General features: G+C 49.9%; 1 protein-coding gene across 2 annotated transcripts in view; it reads right to left on the bottom strand.

Annotated features, from left to right (window-relative positions):
* The window catches only part of nsmfb (NMDA receptor synaptonuclear signaling and neuronal migration factor b), a 172,264-nt gene that overhangs the window by 131,272 nt on the left and 16,410 nt on the right, over positions 1–24,582 (bottom strand). For both annotated transcript variants that reach the window (XM_072488207.1, XM_072488206.1), the window contains exons 3-4: positions 22,823–23,296; positions 9,321–9,396 (exon numbers count right to left, since the gene is read on the bottom strand). In XM_072488207.1, the coding sequence (XP_072344308.1) occupies positions 9,321–9,396; positions 22,823–23,296 (550 nt within the window). The remainder of the gene's footprint in view (positions 1–9,320; positions 9,397–22,822; positions 23,297–24,582) is intronic.

Here is a 24,582-nt window from a genome sequence, read left to right as displayed (position 1 = left end):
GACTTGGGACACCGTCTGTGCTGAGTCTGCACGTTCTCCCAGTGTCTGCGTGGGTTTCTTCCGGGTGCTCCGGTTTCTTCCCGCAGTCCAATGCAGGTTAAGTGGAATGGCTATGCTAAATTTCCCTTAGTGTCTAAAAACGGTTAAGTGGGGTTACTGGGTTATGGGGATAGAGTGGAGGTGTGGGCTTAAGTAGGGTGTTCTTTCCGGTGCAGACCTGATGGGCCAAATAGCCTCCTTCTGCACTGCAAATTCTATTATTCTAATTCTTTGATTCCACTTCCCACGCTTTCTCCATTCTCCCTCCAAGCCCGAGTCAAACCCCATCTTGATCTGAAAGTCGCGCCCGGTCCTGATCCCCCCATGTTCCACACCAGGGGGAGATTGGGTGGCAGTTATTAGAGGAAGAAAATAAAATTGCACTTATATAGCACCGTTTATAGCATCTCAAAGTACTTCACAACCAATGGAGAACTTCTGAAGTATAGTCACTGCTGTTATGTAGCACAGTGAGGTCCAACCAGGTGACCAGATATTCTGCTTCCTGGCACTGGTTGAGGGCTAGATATTGACCGGATACTGGGAGAACTACACTACTCTTCTTTGAACTGTACCATGGAATCTTTTACATCCAATTTTCATATGGAGCAGGAGCCAACAGTTATTGGTGTTGATGGGTAACTGAAACCGCACTGTGAAATATTGGCGGGAAATTCCCCTGCCCTTGTATTGGCAAATTGATAGATTCCCATCATGCAGCTTGATTTCACTCGATAGACGCTTATGACCCCCAAAAGAGTCATGAAATAAATTCCTTCTCTTGGTGGAAGTCCTTGCATGTGGGGAGAAGCAGTGTGAAATGGCCAGCATCAGAGCAAATGTGCAAATATCCCTGGGAGTCTGAGGGGAAACAAAGAGTCATCATCGAGTCTTTAAAAAGACTGTGAACACAATGCCCCCCCCCCCCCCCCATACCAGAAGTGAATGGACAGGTTGGAGATTCACTCCTTTTGTACGGGAGTTATACTCTCACAGAACAAACTATCCCATCGCCATTGGCAACAGCTCACCTACATTGCCGAGGAGGAAGGCCACTCTGACTGGTTTAGCTCATTTAACATGTCCCTTTAACGATTCCAGAGCATTCGCCCCCTTGCCTCTGTGTCAGGAGGTTGTGGGTTCAGGACTTGAGCACATATTCTGCACTGACATTTGAGTGCTGCATGGTCAGAGCTTGCCTGTCAGATAAGACATTAAACCGGGTGTGCAGGCCATTAGCAATTCATCATGGAACACCTCAAGCACATGTTTGTTTTAACTTACAGCATGCTTATATTATACTGTAAAATTTCAGTTGCCCAATGCATCCATCTTTCTCTCTGCCCCTACCACAGAAACAGGTTAATTGGCCTTTTACCCCATTCACAATTTCTGGGAGTTTCCTGTGTGAAAATTGGTGCCCTACTTCTTTATTAAGCTTAAGTAGGGTTTTCCTCCCAAGGGCTGGGGCAGACACGATGGGCCGAATGACCTTCTTCTGCACTGTAAATTCTATGATTCTGACAGTGACTACATTGTAAAAGTACTTCATTGACATTTTGGGGCATTCTGAGGTTATGTTGATTAAGTTGCTATAAAAATGTAAACTTTTGTATCTTTCTTTATCTCCCTCTGCTAATACCACCAACTGGTCATCTATCTATTTCGTTACTTGTGGAATCTTGCTGAACCTTAATTGGCTGCCGTGTTTCCCACAGTGACAGCAGAATCGAATTAGCTGTGCAATCTTCTGGGATGTCTTAAGGTCTTCAAAGCTTTCATTGATTCTTTCTTTCTATCCTTCCTCGTGCCAATACCACCAAGTCAGACTAATTTATCTCATTTGCTATTTGTGAGATCTTGCTGTGTACAAAATTGGCTTTATGTTTGCTGCTACCGCTGCTTGCCAGGATATCTGCTGTCCTGGTACGTCACGCTGCCCTGCCTTGCGCCAACCTCATACATCCACTGTTGTAGCTCGTCTGAAACTACTCAGTCCACAGCCTGTTCTGATATCCAATTATGCCTGGATTGCCCCCCCCCCCCCCCCTTCTGCTGCCCTGCACTTTGCCTTCCAGAAGACACCCTTGCAGCTTGTGAATCTTCTTTCCTTTTCGTTCTTGCAATTTCAAGCACCTCTTCATTTGGTCTGGATATGGACTTCCTCGCACGTCTTAGCGTCCACAATTCAAAGGCTTCTATGTTCTTCCCCAGAACTTTATTTATTGCCCAAGTCTCTGAGGCTCTCAGGGAAGTGGATACAATGTAACATCTTATGACTTTTTACCTGTTACAACATTGCGTTTTCTTGTTGTTGACACATCCTTCATCTTCATAAAATTACTTTTGGCTATCTCCATCCTTCTTCTAATATTGGCTTCGCCTCAACCTCCTGTTATCCCTTGTCCTAAGCAGACAAACTTATCAACTTGTTCCAGTGTTCCACCATGCGCTTCAATCTACAATCTACTTTCCTCTGATGTATTCCTCCTGGCTACATATTCTTTCTGGTGTTCATGCTCAATCCGTTTATAAAAGGTTTCACATTTGCCCCCAAAAAATAGAGTCTGCCCTTCAAAAGCAAAAGACATAATTTACATAATGCTAGAAACAGAATCCATAAGGTTCGACCTAAAAGCTGTGGGGATCAATCACGCTAATAGTTCCAGACCACCTAATTGCGGAAAGGAGATAAGAGACGTAAGTGTAGGGGAACATCTAGGCACCAGTGATCACAACATAATGAGATTTCAGATAAAGATTAGGAGGAACACAAGAAAGACCAAAACCAAAGTAATAAATAGGTAAAAGCTGATTTTAAAGGAATGAGATTGGAATTAGGGAAAATTCACGGATAAAGAAAACAACCAAACGGCAGCAAGAAACATTTAAGGGTGATCGCTAGAGTGCAGGAAAAACATGTCCCAGAAAAACAAAGGAAAAATGGAAAAGGTTTGACAGCAAAGATTTAGAGAAGATGTTTCCTCTTGTGGGCCAGGCCAGGCCAGAAATAGGGTGGCAGATATATAAAATAGGCAGTAATAAATCCAAAAAGGAATTCAGGAAATCTTTACCCAGAGAATGGTTAGAACATGGAACTGCCATAAATAGTGGAGGTAAATCGCAGATAAATGATATGGATGCATTTAAAGCTAGATAACCTCATGAAGGAGAACGGAATAGTTTACACTGATGGAGTTAGATGAAGTGGGATGAGGTGGTAGTCTGGAGCATCAACATGGTTAGGTCAAATGGCCACTTTCTGCTTTTCTAATACTTTGTAATTGATAGAAGGTGAAGTGATTTTAGACACCCTGAGAATCTGATGGGAGCTATAGAAATGTGAATTCCTCCATTTCTTTTTGCCTCCACTACCTTTATGCAAAACCCCAGTCCATGTCTTTGTCATCCATTGTGCAAAGCATTTCCTGATGTTCACCTTGAATTAAATTATTGCTGATCTCCTCCGAATGCCATAGTCACAATGTGGTCCGTGCTCCAGATTGCCCTTTTCCATCCATTCCTTTACTGTTTTAAATGGCACCTTATGATGTTTTCTTTGTCACCTCACTTCAAGGTTGAGCAACCCAGGATTTCAGTCTCTTCTCATGATTTGATTATTGGGGGTCCGCCTTTTGCATCTTCTCTGCATTATCTCCAGGGGTTGAAAGACAGAATTTTGCAACAATGGTTGAAGCTATTACCTAAGGTATTGTTAGACTAAACCCAAAGGCCAATTGTTCCAGACAACCTAATAGCAGAAATATATAATTGGTATATAATTGGCAATCTCTCTGAATGGCTACTGTGGGAAATTGTATCAAAAGAACAAAGTGAATATTATGGTAACTATTGCTCTACATGCTCATCTTTAACTGTGAAGTGAAGTGAGTCAAGCCTCTTTGGCACGGCGGCACAGTGGTTAGCACTGCTGCCTCACAGTGCCAGGGACCTGGGGCGGGATTCTCCAACCCCCCGCCGGGTTGGAGAATCGCCGGGGGCTGGCGTGAATCACGCCCCCGGTGGTTGCCGAATTCTCCGGCACCGCATATTCAGCGGGGGCGGGAATCGCGCCGCGCTGGTTGGCGGGCCCCCCCCCGGCGATTCTCCGGCCCGGATGGGCCGAAGTCCCGCTGCTGGAATGCCTGTCCCGCCGCCGTGGATTAAACCACGTCTCTTACCGCCGGGACAAGGCGGCGCGGGCGGGCTCCGGGGTCCTGGGGGGGGGGTGCGGGGCGATCTGGCCCCGGGGGGTGCCCCCACGGTGGCCTGGCCCACGATCGGGGCCCACTGATCCGCGGGCGGGCCTGTGCCGCGGGGGCACTCTTTTCCTTCCGCCTTCGCCATGGTCTCCACTATGGCGGAGGCAGAAGAGACCCCCTCCACTGCGCATGCGCGGGGATGCCGTGAGTGGCCGCTGACGCTCCCGCGCATGCGCCGCCCGGCAAAGTCAGTTTCGCGCCAGCTGGCGGGGCACCAAAGGCCTTTCCCGCCAGCTGGCGGGGCGGAAATCAGTCCGGCGCGGGCCTAGCCCCTCAAGGTTAGGGCTCGGCCGCTCGTGATGCGGAGACTTCCGCACCTTTGGGGCGGTGCGATGCCAGACTGATTCGCGCCGTTTTTGGCGCCGGTCGGCGGACATCGTGCCGATTGCAGAGAATTCCGCCCCAGGGTTCAATTCCGGTCTGAGGTGACTGTCTGTGTGGAGTTTTCATGTTCTCCCGGTATCTGCGTGGGTTTCCTACAGGTGAACATAAGACCATAAGACACAGGAGCAGAATTAGGCCACTTGGCCCATCGAGTCTGCTCCGTCATTCAATCATGGCTGATATTTTCTCATCCCCATTCTCCTACCTTCCCCCCATAACCCCTGATCCCCTTATTAATCAAGAACCTATCTATCTTAAAGACACTCAGTGAATTGGCCTCCACAGCCTTCTGCGGCAAAGAGTTCCACAGATTCACCACCCTCTGGCTGAAGAAATTCCTCCTAATCTCTGTAATGTTGCCGGGTGCTCCTGTTTCCTCCCACAATTCAAAGAGGTGATCATTAGATGGATTGGCCATACTAAATTTCCCCTTCATGGCCAGGGATGGATAGGCTGGTTTACGGAGAGAGTCGGTGAAGACTCAATCATAGAATACCTACAGTGCAGAAGGAGGCCATTCAGCCCATCGTATCTGCACTAACCATTCGGAAGACCTCCCTAGACAGGCCCAATCTTCTCCCTATTACTGTAAACCCACCTAACCTTTGAACACTTAGGGAAGATTTAGCATGACCAATCCACCTAACCTGCACATCTTTGGACTGTGGGAGGAAACCGGAGCACCCGGAGGAAACCCACGCACACACGGGGAGAACGTGCAAAATCCACAGATAGTCACCCGAGGTTGGAATCCAACCCGGGTCCCTGGCACCATGAGGCAGCAGTGCGAACTACTGTGCCACCGAGCCACCCACTCAATGGACCGAATGGCCTCCTTCTGCATTGTAAGGATTCTATGCTTCTCACCTAGTATTAGATCAGTTTGTCTTTGACGAAGTTGCGAAAATATACATGTAGATCTGCAAGAATCTGGTTGAGGTCACAAGGCAATGTTACTCTTGGATCCCTAGGGTAGACCCTTGTACAAGTGCAGAGAGAACAGTGAGAGTTAACTCCTGTATAACTAAGACATCAGGGGCTGGATTCTAGGTTGCGAGTCCGCCCCCCCTAGCTCTGCGAGCGAGGACGGAGAATTTGGCCGCGCCGTTTGCCGGCGGCGGGATTCTCTACTCCCATAGATTCGCTTGTCTATGGGAATTCCCATTAAAACCACCCCACACGGCCGGGAAACCCACGGGGCGGGGCTGTGCTGCTGGCGGGAACAGATATCCCCGCGGCCAGCGAACGGCCGGAGAATTCCGGCCCACATTCCCTGAAGGAGCAGCTCTCACCACTAAACCTGAGGTAAAGTGGCAGAAAGGGTGAGAATTTCTATTGTCTGTGTGTGTGTGTGTGTGTGTGTGTTTAACCCATCGCCTAGGTAACACAGAGGAATGAAAAATTCTGGGGCATGTGAAACACATTGGATAATGTTAGGGCTTTGAAAGCTCTCCGGATTCATGATCAGAGTAATCATGGATCCCTTTCATTACTTGATCGGTTCCCTGCCATGGTGGATTATCATCAAACAAGCAATTGGTGGAGAGCCTGCAGTTATTACATAATGAATGGCGCACAGCTGGTACATTAAATTTACATTTAGATGTAAATGCACAAATGGAGCGGCTCGCTGTACATGCGAGCTGTCTGAACCTACTGCTATTCAATATTCAGCGTGAGCTCATTAAACACCAAACTGGCGGATCTCACACCTTCAACAAAAAACGCTGATAGGAATAATAGGTCAGAAGTGCTTCAGTGAAGGCTTGAGCATTGGGCGCCACGCAATTAGTTCCAAATTACTGGAATGCTATTCAGGGTCTAGGAGACACGAGGACCAGTGCTCAAGCCCCAGGAAAGTACGCACTCCTTCTGTGAGTACTGAATTCAGGATGCAGCTCCCTTTCATGTACTGCACACACCGGATAAAACAGAACAAATCCTCAGACGATTAACTGTGCAGTTCGTGCATGGCTCTGTTTCCTATCCCATTCATTACAGCTGTACAGAAAGAACAAAAGGATATGGTACATTCCATCTGGTACTTTGCAGCTCATGTAGGTCTCGGTGTTAGCTCCTGTATGTATCCATAGGGAATCATGAATTTCCTGTTGCTCATATCCTAACTCTCACAAAATCTTGTTCACCCTTCACCCCTGTGCACACTGACCTACAATGCTCTAGAACCTCAATTCTAAAATTCTGCTCCTTGCTTTCAAACTCTCCAAGGTCTCAACTTTTCCTGTCTCTTAAACCCCCCTCAGCCCCGCAAACATTCCAAGATATCTGGATTCCTCCAATCCAACCTGTTATGCATTGCGTACTTCCTCACCCCGTCACTGACGGTGGGACGTTAGCTATCTCTGCCCTCAGCTCTGGAATCCCTCTCTAAACCTCTCCACTTACCAATTTGCTACCTGGGGCATGACAGAGTGGTCCTCTGATAAGGGGCTGGGTAAATTGGATTTATAGGGCAGGATTCTCCGATTTGAAGGCTAAGTGCTGACGCCGGCGTGGGATTGGTGGTGTTTTACTCCAAAGAAAACGGTGCAAAAGCTGCACCGATCCTCAGTCTGGTGGGGGGCTCGCAGGCACGCAGCGTGAAAGCCCCCAGCTTTACCTGCGGATACGGCTGGAGAATTGCCGTGTCCGTGGCCGCGCATGCGCATGGGCAACATGGCACCAGTCGCGCACCGACCCGGTCTGCCAAAAACCGCCCCCCTGCAACCCCCTCGCCAATCCTGGACCACCTCCCACCAGTCCCCCCAGCCCCCGACGAAGGCCCCCCTGCCAGCGGAACGACTCGCCCCCCCCCCCCTGACAACTGTGGCAGCGCTGGACACGGTCCGCAGCCACCACACGGGGTCCACAACAAAAAAACATAAATGTTTTGTGCTGTTGGGAACTCGGCCCATCGGGAGCGGAGCATCGGGGGAAGGCCTCATGTGACCTCCTGAGGCCCTCCCGATGGCGTGCGACGTATTCGGCCGTTTTTGGTTCGGGAGCACTGGAGGTCTGTGAGCACAGGGCCGAAGGGTGAGCAAAGGGAGATCTCCGGCTGATCGCCGAACGGGATTTCGGCGTCGCCAACTGGAGAATCCCGCCCCATATTCTCTGCAGTTTAGAAGAACGAGAGGTGATCTCACTGAAACCCATAAAGTTCTGAAGGGGTTTGATATGTAGGATGCTAAGAGATTGTATTTATTGTTCGAGGAATCATAGAATAGGGCGGCATGATGGCACAGTGGTTAGCAGGAAACTGGGGCACCCGGAGGAAACCCACGCAGACAAGGGAAGAGCATACAGACTCTGCACAGACAGTGACCCAAGCCGGGAATCAAACCGGAGATACTGGCGCTGTGAAGCAGCAGTGCTAACCACTGTGCTACTGTGCCTCCCATCGTCCCTTAGTGTCCAAAGGTTAGGTTGGGTTATGGGGATGAGGTGGAGGCGTGGGCTTAAGTAGGGTGCTCTTTTGAAGGGCCGGTGCAGAATCGACGGGCCGAATGGTCTCCTTGTGCACTGTAAATTCTATGATTCTATATAATCGCAGAATTGTTACACTGCAGGAGGAGGCCATTCAGTCCATTGTGTCTGTACCAGCTCTCCAAACGAGCATTATGACTGAGTACCATTCCCCTGCCTTTTCCCCAGACCCTGCACACAACGCACGTACACGCACAAACAATGCATGCACACACATACACATCATGCGCGCACATGCACGCACACAATGTATGTATACACACACACACAATGCGCAGACACACACGCACACAACGCAAGCACACACATGCACTCGTATACACGCACACACGATAACACCTTCTATAGTAAAACATCCCAAGGTGCTTCACAGGGTCCCCACAGCTCATGTGTCTTCGTGTTGGCCACAGAGCCTCGCATGAAGAGAGAATCACTGCTGCCTGGAATGATACAGCTGATAAGTAACTCATCTGTCTGAATTTCAAACCTGGGAACATTGTCTCCACCGTGAGTCACAGAGGCTTGTGAGAAATTCCCACGGCTGGAAATTTTTAGCTCTTGTGTGTTGGCCATGCAATCATCAAGCAATATGTCACTGAAGCAACGGAGAGTCCCAACACAGTCTGGATGATTGGACTGTCCAACCAATGGTACTCAATTAAAGAAAGAATTAGCATTTATATTGTTCCTGACATCCCAAAGCACTTTGCAGCTAATTAATTACTCTTTGAAGTCGAGTCACTGTTGTTACACAGGCAAACATGGCGGCCAATAGGTGCATAGCAAGTTTCCACACAGAGCAAACAGATTCTGGTATGAGCTGAGGGTGAATATTGGCCAGGACACTGAAGGGGACATGACAGTTCTTTGAAACAGCGCTAGGGGGCCTATTTTCTCCACATGAGAGGTCAGATGTTACTTAAAAGATGGAAGATCAACCGTGCAGCATTCAATAAGCACAGATCTTGCTATGAAAGTTGTGTAGAGATTAAGCTGCGATTCCCTTTTGAACAATGTCATGTTTAAAAGCAGACGGGACTTTCCTCTCTCTCAAGCGACACTGGCCCAACAATGAGCAGACATGCCGTGGGCTTTTCCACACCAATGCAGCAGATCGATATGAAACGAAGACAAAACTATCATACTCACGCCTGCATTGTGGTGGTTGCCGTCTGGAAGTTGAAGAGGTTTTCCTTTGGGAACCAAGTCCGAATTGGAACGTCATCTGAAAAAAGAAAACGCATTTCACTCAAAAAAGACTATCCAGGGAGGGGTTCGAAAAGCAATTCGGTGAAGGTTACTTTAAAATGGAGGGCAGCGAACTGCAGCCACCACCTGATGCTTGGAGACCAAACGTGGCAGCGACAGGGGCCAATGGTCGGACCTGATGAGACACAGAGGCCGGAAAAACACTATTGTATATGGAGGATCTGTCTTGATAATGAATGTGTATATAACCCTCCAATCACTCCCCCCAGTTTGTTACGTCTTCATGAACTTTGCAGAGCTGGCTTCAACTATTTCTTTTGTGGACGGGACTCTAATTGTAACCAGAAATTCCCCCCCTCCCCCTACCCTAGAGGCAAGGAAGTTGGCGTCAATATATGTGAAATACCCAGACATTCTAGAAATAAAGAATTTACATTTTTCTCACTCCTCATCAACGTCATACTAGAATTGACCATTTCTTCATGGTTAGAGCAATCTTAAATATGGTATAGTTCTGTTCTATCGAACGTAGAACATTACAGCGCAGTACAGGCCCTTCGACCCTCGATGTTGCGCCGACCTGTGAAACCACTCTAAAGCCCATCTACACTATTCCCTTATCGTCCATATGTCTATCCAATGACCATTTGAATGCCCTTAGTGTTGGTGAGTCCACTACTGTTGCAGGCAGGGCATTCCACGCCCTTACTACTCTCTGAGTAAAGAACCTACCTCTGACATCTGTCTTATATCTATCTCCCCTCAATTTAAATCTATGTCCCCTCATGCTGGACATCACCATCCGAGGAATAAGGCTCACACTGTCCACCCTATCCAATCCTCTGATCATCTTGTATGCCTCAATTAAGTCACCTCTTAACCTTCTTCTCTCTAATGAAAACAGCCTCAAGTCCCTCAGCCTTTCCTCATAAGATCTTCCCTCCATACCAGGCAACATTCTGGTAAATCTCCTCTGCACCCTTTCCAATGCTTCCACATCCTTCCTATAATGTGGCGACCAGAATTGCACGCAATACTCCAAATGCGGCTGCACCAGAGTTTTGTACAGCTGCAACATGACCTCATGGCTCCGAATCTCAATCCCTCTACCAATAAAAGCTAACATACCGTACGCCTTCTTAACAACCCTCTCAACCTGGGTGGCAACTTTCAGGGATCTATGTACATGGACACCGAGATCTCTCTGCTCATCCACACTGCCAAGAATCTTACCGTTAGCCCAGTACTCTGTCTTCCTGTTATTCCTTCCAAAATGAATCACCTCACACTTTTCTGCATTAAACTCCATTTGCCACCTCTCAGCCCAGCGCTGCAGCTTATCTATGTCCCTCTGTAACTTGTAACATCCTTCCGCACCGTCCACAACTCCACCGACTTTAGTGTCATCTGCAAATTTACTCACCCATCTTTCTACGCCCTCCTCCAGGTCATTTATAAAAATGACAAACAGCAGTGGCCCCAAAACAGATCCTTGTGGTACACCACTAGTAACTGGACTCCAGTCTGAACATTTCCCATCAACCACCACCCTTTGTCTTCTTCCAGCTAGCCAATTTCTGATCCAAACTGCTAAATAACCCTGAATCCCATGCCTCCGTATTTCCTGCAGTAGCCTACCGTGGGGAACCTTATCAAACGCTTTACTGAAATCCATATACACCACATCAACTGCTTTACCCTCATCCACCTGTTTGGTCACCTTCTCAAAGAACTCAATAAGGTTTGTTAGGCACGACCTACTCTTCACAAAACCGTGTTGACTATCTCTAATCAAATTATTCCTTTCCAGATGATTATACATCCTATCTCTTATAAACCTTTCCAAGATTTTGCCCACAACAGAAGTAAGGCTCACTGGTCTATAGTTACCGGGGTTGTCTCTACTCCCCTTCTTGAACAAGGGGACACCATTTGCTATCCTCCAGTCTTCTGGCACTATTCCTGTAGACAAAGATGACTTAAAGATCAAAGCCAAAGGCTCAGCAATCTCCTCCCTAGCTTCCCAGAGAATCCTAGGATAAATCCCATCCGGCCCAGGGGATTTATCTATTTTCAAACTTTCCAGAATTGCTAACACCTCCTCCTTATGAACCTCAAGCCCTTCTAATCTAGTAGCCTGAATCTCAGTATTCTCCTCAACAACATTGCCTTTTTCCTGTGTGAATACTGACGAAAAATATTCATTTAGCACCTTACCTATTTCCTCGGACTCCAAGCACAACTTCCCACTACTGTCCTTGAGTGGCCCTACTCTTACCCTAGTCATTTGTTTGTTCCTGACATATCTATAGAAAGCTTGAGGGTTGTCCTTGATACTACCTGCCAAAGATTTCTCATGACCCCTCCTGGCTCTTCCTAGCTCTCTCTTTAGGTCCTTCCTAGCTAACTTGTAACTCTCGAGCGCCCTACCTGAACCTTCATGTCTCATCTTTACATAAGCCTCCTTCTTCCTCTTGACAAGTATTTCGACTGCTTTAGTAAACCACGGTTCCCTTGCTCGACCATTTCCTCCCTGCCTGACAGGTACATACTTATCAAGGTCACGCAGTAGCTGTTCCTTGAAAAAGCTCCACATTTCCATTGTGCCCATCCCCTGCAGTTTTCCTCTCCATCCGATGCATCCTAAGTCATGCCTCATCGCATCATAATTGCCTTTCCCCCAGATATAACTCTTGCCCTGCGGTATATACCTATCCCGTTCCATCACTAAAGTAAACGTAATCGAATTGTGTTCACTATCACCAAAGTGCTCACCTACCTCCAAATCTAACACCTGTCCTGGTTCATTACCCAGTACCAAATCCAATATGGCCTCGCCTCTCGTTGGCCTATCTACATACTGTGTCAGGAAACCCTCCTGCACACATTGGACAAAAACAGACCCATCTAAAGTACTCGAACTATAGCGTTTCCAGTCAATATTTGGAAAGTTAAAGTCCCCCATAATAACTACCCTGTTGCTTTCGCTCCTATCCAGAATCATCTTTGCAATCCTTTCCTCTACATCTCTGGAACTTTTCGGAGGCCTATAGAAAACCCCTAACAGGGTGACCTCTCCTTTCCTGTTTCTAACCTCAGCCCATACTACCTCAGTATAGGTCGCATCGTGATCTCTGACTATGCTCCTGTTTTCCTTGAGCTAGGTCCTGATCTAGGTCATGGTGTTTCAATACATTTCTGCTTAGGGATAAATCCTTGGCTATGTATTTCTTTGCAGAGATTTGGGCTGGGAGAGGAACATGTTCAGTGGATACAGGTGCTGTATCATAGGCCCTTGGTGACAGGGCTCTCAAATGGTTATCGATCTGAGAATCTGAGGTACGAGGCAGGGCTGCCCCTCTTGTTCACATTGGCTATAGAACCTGAGCCTATTAGACAAGATCCTTTGATATTTGGGCTGCGCTGTGGGGAGGAAACAGCAGAAGATCGTGCTTTATGCTGACGATGTCCTGCTGTTTGTATCGAAGCCAAACATTTCAGTTCCCACTATTACTGACGTGGTAGTTAGATTTAGCACCTTCTCCATTAATAAAACAATTGTTACAATGTCTGAAGCTATGCTGTGGGGAAGCCTGAGGGGTAGACCACCTCCCTCTGCTAACCTTCCTTTTAGGTGGCCAATCTTATTGTCTGCCAGAGTCTTAAAGGAAATCAATGGAATGGTCAGTTTGTTTATATGGAATGGAAAGAAGCCTCATTTGAAGTTCATCAAGTTGCAGCTCCCAGGTCTGAGGTGGGGGGGGGGGGGGGTCCCCCGAATATTAGAATATACTAATTAGCCTCTCATCTTAGGTTTATAAGAGACTGGATTAGAAAGGACCCCATCTCCATTCAGCTTGACCAGTCGGTTTATCCTTTACGGGTTTTGTCATTTTACAGGGAGGGAGCGGCGTTGGGGTATTGTCCCTGGATTAGTAATCCAGAGACCCAGAGTCATGATCTGGGGACCCGGCTTCGAATCCTGCCATGGCAAATGGTGAAATTTGAATTCAGTAAAAACCTGGAATTAAAAGTCTAAAGGTGACCATGAAACCATTATGGAACGTCATAAAAACCCACCTGGTTTCTGGTTCACTAATGTCCTTTCGGGAAGGAAATCTGCCATCCTTACCTGGCCTGGCCTACAAGTGACTTCAGGCCTACAGCAATGTGGCTGACTCTGAAATGCCCTCAGGGATGGGCAATAAATGCTGGTCCAGCAAGCGACGCCCACATCCCATGAACGAATAGAAAAAAACAGGGACCATGAACGAATAAAAGAAAACGGGGACTTTAGGTCAGGCTCGGCTAAGTGCGAAAATCCTATAATCATTGATACTCTTAGTGCTTGGAGGATGGTCTGTCAATTAGAAGGGAGGTCTAAACTGACTTCTGCCCTCTCCCCCATCCAGGGCAGCCCAGACTTCCCACCAGGTCTTATGGACCATGGACTCATTACTTTGCATGATAGAGGCATTTATAGGCTGGGAGATATGTTCAGTTTGCTTCCTTGTCATTCTTTAAGTATCTTGGCCAATAATCTGACAGGCCGAGACACTCCTTTTTAAGTATTTGCAACTTCGAAACGTTAATCTTATCAAGACAACCATGCATCTTGACTCTTCTATTTCCCCAGTGGAACAAATCCTGATTTCTGCGGAGCCTAAACGTTTAATTGGCAAGTTTCACGAAACCTTGTGTCCTAGATCCTATGTTAGTACATTGGGTGCCTTGCAGTCTTGGGAAAGAGACTTAGCATCAAATACTGATGAAGAAACATCGGTTAGTATATGGGATTATGCCAATAAAAGTTGGCATATAACAGAATAAAGAAGGTTCAGTTCAAGATGCTGCACCGCTTTTGATATCACACCGAGTTTAAGTCCCAGGTTTGATGCTGCTATATCCCTGATGTGCCTAAAGTGCCTGGCAGTCGAGGGTGATTATATATACTGTGTATGTACCTGTGTCAAGACTCAATCCCATTGGTCTAGTGTGGTTAAGAAGCTCGAGAGGATATTTGACAGGTCCTTAGAATTTGATCTTTTGTTCCTAATTCTGGGTCTTCCAGATAGGAGAATTGTTGACGAGAATGAAAAACAACATCCTAACTTCTGCAGTTCGGGAAAATGTTCTTTGCTTCTGTATCGGTGACAAAGTACCCTTCGATTCAAAACTGACATAAAATAGTCATGAAACATATTCCTTTGGAATTCCGGACATCTCTATCCTAAGTCTGATACATTCGGTAAAGTGTGGGACCCCAATCTCAAATTTATAGCCTCCGCTATATCTGACCTGCTCCTGAAAGGTTTCCAATGAGCTTTGATCTCGCTGGACATGAAGGAGTGCATCTTAATTTGTCAATTCACCATGTTTCTATGGCCTCATCATCTTCCCCCCCCCCCATTCTCTGATTGAACCGTTGTATAAATGCAGGCACAGATTATTAAGGACCATTGTTCTGAAGTTATCCTGTCTCGGTTCCTCGCTTTGCAGAAATAATTATTCTATAATGCACCAGTTGTGTTTTGAAAGTTTGTTGTGTTTTCTGTAAAAGTGATAAAACTCTAATGGAGAAGTATATATAAATAAGGCTTTTTCTCATGTTGCCTCTGGTTCTTTTGCCAATCACTGTCCTCTGGTTCTCAATCCCTCTGCTACCAGTTTTATTCTATCTGCTCTGTCGAGGTCCCTCATGATTTTTCAACATACTCCTCACAGCCTTTGCTTCTCTAAAGAGGACAATCCCAGCTTCTCAATCTATCCTTGGAACTGAAGTCCCTAATTCCTGGAGCTATTCCAGTAAATCTTTTCTATATCCTCTCCAATGTCTTCACACCTTTCCTTAATGCGCTGCCCACAACTGGATGCAATACTACAGTTGAGGGCAAGCCAATGTTTTGTACAGGGTTAACGTCATTTGCTTCTCTTAGTATTCCAGGCCCCTATTTATAAAGCCCAGGATCCTGTACCTGCTAATAAACATTTTCTTAACCTGTCCTATGGCCTTCAATGGACCACTTCAAACAGAGATAGTTCTGTCAATTTCCAGCTGACCACTTCAAATCACTCAAGCGTGGAAGGAGGTGATTGGAAAGCACTTAATTCTGCTTTAAGTGGTCCAGGACCTGTCAATCAACGCTTAATGTTTCTAAACATTGAGGCTGGAGCACTTCAGAGTTACTCAACCATGAAGGGAGATGCATGGAACAATGCTGACAGCTGGGTGTGTGTGGAAGCTGTCAATCACAGCCTAGTAAAATCAATATCAAAGGGAAAGGAATGAATGATTTGCAGCTCAAAGATCTGAGGGGGTTTTAACGCAGCTGACTGGTTTTCTCTTTCTAGGAATTGACAAGTGTTGCTTCCTCTGCCTTAGCCAGCAGATGTACTGCCCAGGTGAGTGTTAATGCAGCATTTTTTTTCACTAACTCTATTTGGACTGCTCCCTAGCTTCCTGACAGGGGTCTCTCTTCTGCGGGGCTTCTTGAGAGGGGTCTCTCTTCTGGGGAAGTCTATGGGGTCCCTTTATTTAAGGGATCACTGGGGGATCTATTTATTTAAGGGGTCACTATGGGTCTCTTTATTTAAGGGGTCACTGGGGGATCTCTTTATTCAATGGGTCACTGGAGGGTCTCTTTATTTAAGGGGTCTCTGTGGGAGAGGCAATGCGGGGGTAGTCTAGTGGAGGTGGGGTGAGCAGGTCTTCCATTATGGGGGGGGGTGGCCTTCGGATGGCAACTCCCTTGAAGCGGTCCATCGTGTCAGGGCCACGCTTGTCAAGTCCAGTAATGATTCTCGTCCTGGTGCTTCCTGGCTCAGAGGATCGGAGAATAACCCAGGCCTGGAGAATGAGGTGCCACCCCCACCCCCCATTAAGTGGATGCAAATGGGTCTTAATAACCCATTTACCTCATCCTGCTGGCATGGGTCGCGAACCTCGATCCTGCCACCAGAGGGGAGCAAGAGCATCGGAAACGGTCGGCAACTGGCACCGATCCCGTTTTCTTCACTAACGTGGGATTCTCCGCCTCACTGGGAACTCCCTGGCACGAGATGGGATTCTCCGCCTCACTGGGAACTCCGCGGCACGAGATGGGATTCTCCGCCTCACTGGGAACTCCGCGGCATGAGGTGGGATTCTCCGCCTCACTGGGAACTCCGCGGCACGAGGTGGGATTCTCCGCCTCACTGGGAACTCCGCGGCACGAGGTCGGATTCTCCGCCTCACTGGGAACTCCGCAGCACGAGATGGGATTCTCCGCCTCACTGGGAACTCCGCGGCACGAGGTGGGATTCTCCGTCTCACTGGGAACTCCGCGGCACGAGATGGGATTCTCCGCCTCACTGGGAACTCCGCGGCATGAGGTGGGATTCTCCGCCTCACTGGGAACTCCGCGGCACGAGGTGGGATTCTCCGCCTCACTGGGAACTCCGCGGCACGAGGTCGGATTCTCCGCCTCACTGGGAACTCCGCAGCACGAGATGGGATTCTCCGCCTCACTGGGAACTCCGCGGCACGAGGTGGGATTCTCCGTCTCACTGGGAACTCCGCGGCACGAGATGGGATTCTCCGCCTCACTGGGAACTCCGCGGCACGAGATGGGATTCTCCGCCTCACTGGGACCTCCGCAGCACGAGGTGGGATTCTCCGCCTCACTGGGAACTCCGCGGCACGAGGTGGGATTCTCCGCCTCACTGGGAACTCCGCGGCACGAGATGGGATTCTCCGCCTCACTGGGAACTCCGCGGCACGAGATGGGATTCTCCGCCTCACTGGGAACTCCACGGCACGAGGTGGGATTCTCCACCTTACTGGGAACTCCGCGGCACGAGGTGGGATTCTCCGCCTCACTGGGAACTCCGCGGCACGAGGTCGGATTCTCCGCCTCACTGGGAACTCCGCGGCACGAGGTGGGATTCTCCGCCTCACTGGGAACCCCGCGGCACGAGGTGGGATTCTCCCCCTCACTGGGAACTCCCCGGCACGAGGTCGGATTCTCCGCCTCACTGGGAACTCCGTGGCACGTGGTGGGATTCTCCGCCTCACTGGGAACCCCGCGGCACGAGGTGGGATTCTCCCCCTCACTGGGAACTCCGCGGCACGAGATGGGATTCTCCGCCTCACTGGGAGCTCCGCGGCACGAGGTGGGATTCGCCGCCTCACTGGGAACTCCGTGGCACGAGGTGGGGTTCTCCGCCTCACTGGGAACTCCGTGGCACGAGGTGGGATTCTCCGCCTCACTGGGAACTCCGCGGCACGAGGTGGGATTTTCCGCCTCACTGGGAACTCCGCGGCACGAGGTGGGATTGTCCGCCTCACTGGGAACTCCGCAGCACGAGGTGGGATTCTCCGCCTCACTGGGAACTCAGCGGCACGAGGTGGGATTCTCCGCCTCGACGGGAACTCCGCGGCACGAGATGGGATTCTCCGCCTCACTGGGAACACTGCGGCACGAGGTGGGATTCTCCGCCTCACTGGGAACTCCGCGGCACGAGGTGGGATTCTCCGCCTCACCGGGAACTCCGCGGCACGAGATGTGATTCTCCGCCTCACTGGGAACTCCGCTTCACGAGGTGGGATTCTCCGCCTCACTGGGAACTCCGCGGCACGAGGTGGGATTCTCCGCCTCACCGGGAACTCCACGGCACGAGGTGGGATTCTCCGCCTCACTGGGAACTCCGCGGCACGAGGTGGAATTCGCCGCCTCACTGGGATTCTCCGCCTCACTGGGAACTCCGCGGCACAAGGTCGGAATCTCCGCCTCACTGGGAACTCCGCAGCACGAGATGGGATTCTCCGCCTCACTGGGAACTCCGCGGCACGAGATGGGATTCTCCGCCTCACTGGGAACTCCGCGGCACGAGGTGGAATTCTCCGCCTCACTGGGATTCTCCGCCTCACTGGGAACTCCGCGGCACAAGGTCGGAATCTCCGCCTCACTGGGAACTCCGCAGCACGAGATGGGATTCTCCGCCTCACTGGGAACTCCGCGGCACGAGATGGGATTCTCCGCCTCACTGGGAACTCCGCAGCACGAGATGGGATTCTCCGCCTCACTGGGAACTCCGCGGCACGAGATGGGATTCTCCGCCTCACTGGGAACTCCGCGGCACGAGGTGGGATTCTCCGCCTCACTGGGAACTCCCCGGCACGAGGTGGGATTCTCCGCCTCACTGGGAACTCCGCGGCACGAGGTGGGATTCTCCGCCTCACTGGGAACTCCGCGGCACGAGGTGGGATTCTCCGCCTCACTGGGAACTCCGCGGCACGAGATGGGATTCTCCGCCTCACTGGGAACTCCGCGGCACGAGGTGGGATTCTCCGCCTCACTGGGAACTCCGCGGCACGAGGTGGGATTCTCCGCCTCACTGGGAACTCCGCGGCACGAGGTGGGATTCTCCGCCTCACTGGGAACTCCGCGGCACGAGGTGGGATTCTCCGCCTCACTGGGAACTCCGCGGCACGAGGTGGGATTCTCCGCCTCACTGGGAACTCCGCGGCACGAGGTGGGATTCTCCGCCTCACTGGGAACTCCGCGGCACGAGGTGGGATTCTCCGCCTCACTGGGAACTCCGCGGCACGAGGTGGGATTCTCCGCCTCACTGGGAACTCCGCGGCACGAGGTGGGATTCTCCGCCTCACTGGGAACTCCGCGGCACGAGGTGGGATTCTCCGCCTCACTGGGAACTCCGCGGCACGAGGTGGGATTCTCCGCCTCACTGGGAACTCCGCGGCACGAGGTGGTATTCTCCGCCTCACTGGGAACTCCGCGGCATGAGGTGGAAAATTTTGCCCAATATGTGACCTTTGTTTTGCATTGCCTCTCCTTGTTCTTCCTATCAAAATGTATCACTTCAAGCTTCTCTGCATTAACTTTCATCTTCCACGCGTTCGCCCATTCCACCAGTCTTTCCATATCCTCTTTCCACTTAACTCCGCTCGGTTCACAACACTTCCAAGTCTGTTCTCGCCTGCATTCCTCTTGATGACGCGGGTTAGTGAATGTAGAAATAGGACGATTGAGAGAGTGAATGTGTGGCTGGAGATATGGAGCAGCAGGGAGAGCTTTAGATTATTGGGACCGGTTCCGGGGGAAATGGGAAACTTGATTAATCCATCAATGCATCAAATCTGCCCGATTCAAACCGGCTGCAGCTGCCCGAGGTTCGAAAGTCACATTACCAGGGTTCGGGAGCCACAAGTGGTTCCCTCAGTCTCAGGTTGGGCATCCCTACCCTGACAGACCCATGGCCAAATTCTCAGAACCTCCCCCCCCCCCGAACTTCATACACCTCGATTCCAAAGAGAGAAGTTTCAGATTCCGGCAGTCTTGTCTCCAGGAATGTGCAAGGCCTTGTCTCTGGATTGTAAGGCACCTCTGGTCACAATCCAGTCAGACCTCTCATCAGATTGTTCTGGGTGGTTTCCAGTCAGGAGTCGATCCCTCTGCAAAGCAATAGCTTGCAATTCTCTTTCTCTAGTAACAGGCTTTAGTGGGAGACAGTGGGGCCGTGGCAGTGTCGCTGGGCTGACAACCCAGAGGCTCATTCAGTTAATGCTCTGGGGAGATCGGTTCCAATCCCACCACGGCAGCTAGTGGAATTTGAATTCAATTAATAAATCTGGAATATAAAGTTAGCCTCAGCAATTGTGACCGTGGAACTATCGGCATTTGCCATAAAAATTCATCTGGTACACCAATGTCCTTCTGGGGAGGAAATCTACCTCCCTTGCCAGTCTGGCCAACATGTGACTAGATCCACAGCAATGTGGATGACTCTTAACTGCCCTCTGAAATGGCCGAGCTTACCACCCAGTTCAAGGGCAATTATAGGGGTGCGCAACAAATGCTTGTGAAAAAAAAGTGATTTTTCCCTTGGAGAAAAAAGTGATTTGCAGCCCATTCCTCAGTTGCTTAAGGTGGGGGAAACTGGTAGAAAATGGCAATCGAGTCAATTATGGTTAATAGTAGATTCTATTTGCAATTACCAAGATTGACGGCCACCAGGTCATATCTGCATTGCCCATTCAAATCGGTTAGCATTGCAGGTAGAACGTGTATTTAGACAGGAATATCGTAACCCAGTAACCCAGAGTGTGTTACTACATCGTATATGCAGACTGCAGTTTCCTAGCAACAATCTGCAAATTATTTCTCAATAGGATTGCAGTCACAGTGCCAGAGTAATGCAATTGTTTTTGAACTAGATTCAGAGTGTGGGGAGGAGTTACGACTCTCCCTGGACACCCAGGGCTTGAATTTGCCTCCAGAATGGGCCATCGAATAGAGGCAGGTGCAAGGCAGGGCTTTCAACTTCCCTGGCCCAGATCCAGCAGGTGGCTCAGCAATTGTACGAGGCAGGGAGCAGACAGCTCCTGACTGGACTCCTTCCACAAAGTGGGAGGCCAGCATGGTGGCCAGGGAAATGATACGGTGCTTGGTCAGTCATTGTCAGGTAAGATAAAGTCGCCATCGTCCCAGATGACCATCGGCTGCTTTCTCCTTTGAGGAGGACAGCTGACTGGTGGTGATTTAACCTGAGGATCACCACACCTCAGGCGAGGGGCAAGGTTGAGAAGGCGGGGCCTTCATGAATAATCTCAGCCGGTACGGGGGATTGAACCCACGTTTGCTGGCCTCACTCTGCATCATGAACCAGCTGTCCAGCCAACTGAGCTAAACCACCCCGCCCCCCACTCTGTTGTACACATTAAATGGTGAAGAAGGGCCCTAATATTTTAAAGGGGGGGGAATGTCACAAAGAACTGTTCCCAATGTCTTTTATTCTCAATTATTTGGTGAATATTGCTCAATGGTTAATGCCAACGGACCACCGATTGGTGCTTAGGACATTCCTCCAGGCTCCTTTCTGAAGTGGCATGACCCCAACCTGCCAGGGCTGATGAGGTGTTGGCTCCTTGTCAGCGAGGGCCCAGTTCAGCCATTTTTCAGCTCCCACCACGGCAAAACTCTTGAACGTCAGCAGGAATGGGAGAGTGGCTGCTGAGCAGCCATTTTCAACAAGTCTCTTCGCCCTGGTGGGGGCTGGGGGTGTGGGAGGGGGGGGGCATTAAAAAGCAGCTCCATAATCTCTCATACCCCTCAGTTGCTGTCTGTTCAATTCCTTCTTGGCTGGGCCAGGGTCAGCTGCCCCCACTTGTCTCCTCAGGCCGTTCTTTCCATTCGTTCACCATTCTAGTTCTTTGCTCATCTCCTTTCTTCTATGCTAACAAAACTTGGCAGTTTCTGCCACCTGACCTTCCACCTGCGACAGAGTTCAAAATTAAGTGCCTGGTCACCAACAAATCGAACAAAACGTTCGGGAGAAACGCTGTTACACAAAAGTGGTGGGAATGTGGAACTTGCTATCGCACAACATTATCACTGTGTTTAGAAAAGCATGTAGGGGAACGGTAATGAGATAACGGTAACAGGATATGTTAATTGGGTGGCAAGGCAGCACAGTGGTTAGCACTGCTGCATCACAGCGCCAGGGACCCAGGTTCAATTCCGGCATCGGTGACTATCAGGAGTTTGAAGTTTCTCCCGTGTCTGCGTGAGTTTCCTCCGGGTGCTCCGGTTCCCTCCCACAGTCCAAAGATGTGCAGGTTAGGTGAATTGACCATGGTAAATTATCCTTTAGTGTCCTGGGTGTGTAGGTTAGGTGAATTGGCCATGCCTAATTGCCCCTTAGTGTCCTGGGGTGTGCAGGTTAGGTGAATTGGCCATGCTAAATTGACCCTTAGTGTCCTGGGGTGTGCAGGTTAGGTGAATTTGCCATGGTAAATTATCCCTTAGTGTCCTGGGGTGTGAAGGTTAGGTGAATTGGCCATGCTAAATTGACCCTTAGTGTCCTGGGGTGTGCAGGTTAGGTGAATTGGCCATGGTAAATTATCCCTTAGTGTCCTGGGGTGTGAAGGTTAGGTGGATTTATGGTGATAGTGAGGGTGGGAGTGGCCCTGGCTAGTGTGCTCTTTCGGCGGGTCCCCGGTGCAGACCCGATGGGCTGAATGGCCTCCTTCTGCACTGTAGGGATTCTACGATTCTATGGTTAGATGCCGGGGGGGGTGAGAGGAGACTCAAGTAGAGCTTAGACAGGTTTGGGCCCAAAGGCCTCTCTTTGTGCTGTGATTCTATCAAAAACAAATTCTTTCTAACTCTGCCCTGTCCAGTCTCTCTGTCTGCGGGAAAGAGATTGGTACATTCCTGCCTGTTTTAGGGTTGCAGCAGATGCCAATTCCTGGGCATGAGATCCCGTGTCTGATATGCACAGACAACATGGCTGGCAACATGTCAATCGTCACTCTATTCAGGGGGGCCTCTCCAATTTAAACCTATTTAAATGTGCAAAACTGGCTGCCAATTTCATGTTAAACTACTCAAAATTCCAACTATATTTTTACAACTTCTACAGAGGCCTAACCAGCTACTCACCAGACACTCTGTCCACGCTGTACATCCTCTCCAGCTTCTTGCGATGGCGAGCTGCGTCACGGGACTGCCCGTGTTCCATGTTGACGGACTGCTGTGACGTGACAGGGGCCTTTGCACAGCTGGGGCATTCCTTGGAGCTCTGCCTGCTGCCCGCCCAGCTCCTGCAGCGCCCGGCCACACTGTGCGAGCTGCCAGCAACTTGCAGTGCTGGGTGCCCTGTCTTCCCAGGCCGCGTGCCCTTGACCGGGGTCACCGCCGCGCCCTCGTTTTCCCGATCTGACAGCAGCTGGCTCTCGCCAGAGATGGTGTACACCCGGGACTTCTGATCCTCGGCTGGCTTCTCCTCCCCTTCCTCTGAGAAACTCCGGTCGAATCTTCCCTGAGAGATCATGGACAACCGTCGCTTGTTCTGTGTGGGCTGCTGGGTCTGGGAGGACTCGTCTGGGTCTATCAAAGTCTCAGCCACCAGGTGATCTGGAAGGGAAGGAGAGGGGCAATTTATACCACTGGCTGACAGAACTGCTCCTTTTCAAAGACAATCCTCTTGCCTCTTGCTGACCTTTCTCTGGGCTGCCTCAGCCATGGCTCAGTTGTTAACACATTCACCTCTGACTCAGAAGGTTGTAGGTTCAAGCCTCACTTTAAAATTTGCAAATCAAAAACCTACTCAAATATTGAGGGAGTGCTGCACTGTCGGAGGATCAGTACTGAGGGAGTGCTGCACTGTCGGAGAGTCAGTACTGAGGGAGAGCTGCACAGTCGGGAGGTCAGTACTGAGGGACTGGTGCACTGCCAGAGCGTCAGTACTGAGGGAGTGCTGCACTGTCAGAGCGTCAGTACTGAGGGAGTGCTGAACTGTCAGAGGGTCAGTACTGAGGGAGTGCTGCATTGTCAGAGAATCAGTACTGAGGGAGTGCTGCACTGTCAGAGCGTCTGTATTGAGGGAGTGCTGCGTTGTCGGATGGGCAGTACTTAAGGATTGCTGCATTGTCAGAGAATCAGTACTACACTGCCAAAGGATCAGCACTGACGAAGTGCTGGATTGTCGGAGGGTCAATTCTGAGGTAATGCTGCACTGTCAGAAGGTCATTACTGAGGGAGTGCTGCATTGTCGGAGGGTCAATCCTGAGGGAATGCTCCACTGTCAGAGGGTGAGTACTGAGGGAGTGCTGCACTGTCAGAGAGTGAGTACTGAGGGAGTGTTGCATTATCGCAGGGTCAGTACTGAGGGAGTGCTGCATTGTCAGTAGGTCAATCCTGAGGGAGTGCTGCACTGTCAGAGGGTCAGTACTGAGGGAGTGCTGCACTGTCAGAGAGTGAGTACTGAGGGAGTGTTGCATTATCGCAGGGTCAGTACTGAGGGAGTGCTGCATTGTCAGTAGGTCAATCCTGAGGGAGTGCTGCACTGTCAGAGGGTCAGTACTGAGGGAGTGCTGCACTGTCAGAGAGTGAGTACTGAGGGAGTGTTGCATTATCGCAGGGTCAGTACTGAGGGAGTGCTGCATTGTCAGTAGGTCAATCCTGAGGGAGTGCTGCACTGTCAGAGGGTCAGTACTGAGGAAGTGCAGCACTCTCAGATGGTCAGTACTGATGGAGTGCTGCACTGTCAGTGGGTCAGTACTGAGTAAGAGCTGTATTGTCAGAGGGTCAGTACTGATGGAGTGCTGCATTGTTGTAGATGCTTTCTTTCAGATTTGATGTTAAACTGAGGTCTGCCCCCTCAGTTGGCAGTAAAACATCCTGTGGAATAATGTTGAAGA

The sequence above is a fragment of the Scyliorhinus torazame genome, chromosome 22, assembly GCF_047496885.1.
Source record: "Scyliorhinus torazame isolate Kashiwa2021f chromosome 22, sScyTor2.1, whole genome shotgun sequence".
In the NCBI taxonomy this organism is placed as follows: Eukaryota; Metazoa; Chordata; class Chondrichthyes; order Carcharhiniformes; family Scyliorhinidae; genus Scyliorhinus; species Scyliorhinus torazame.
The sequence above is the reverse complement of the archived record's forward strand: the minus strand, read 5'-3'. Positions and strand labels throughout refer to the sequence as shown.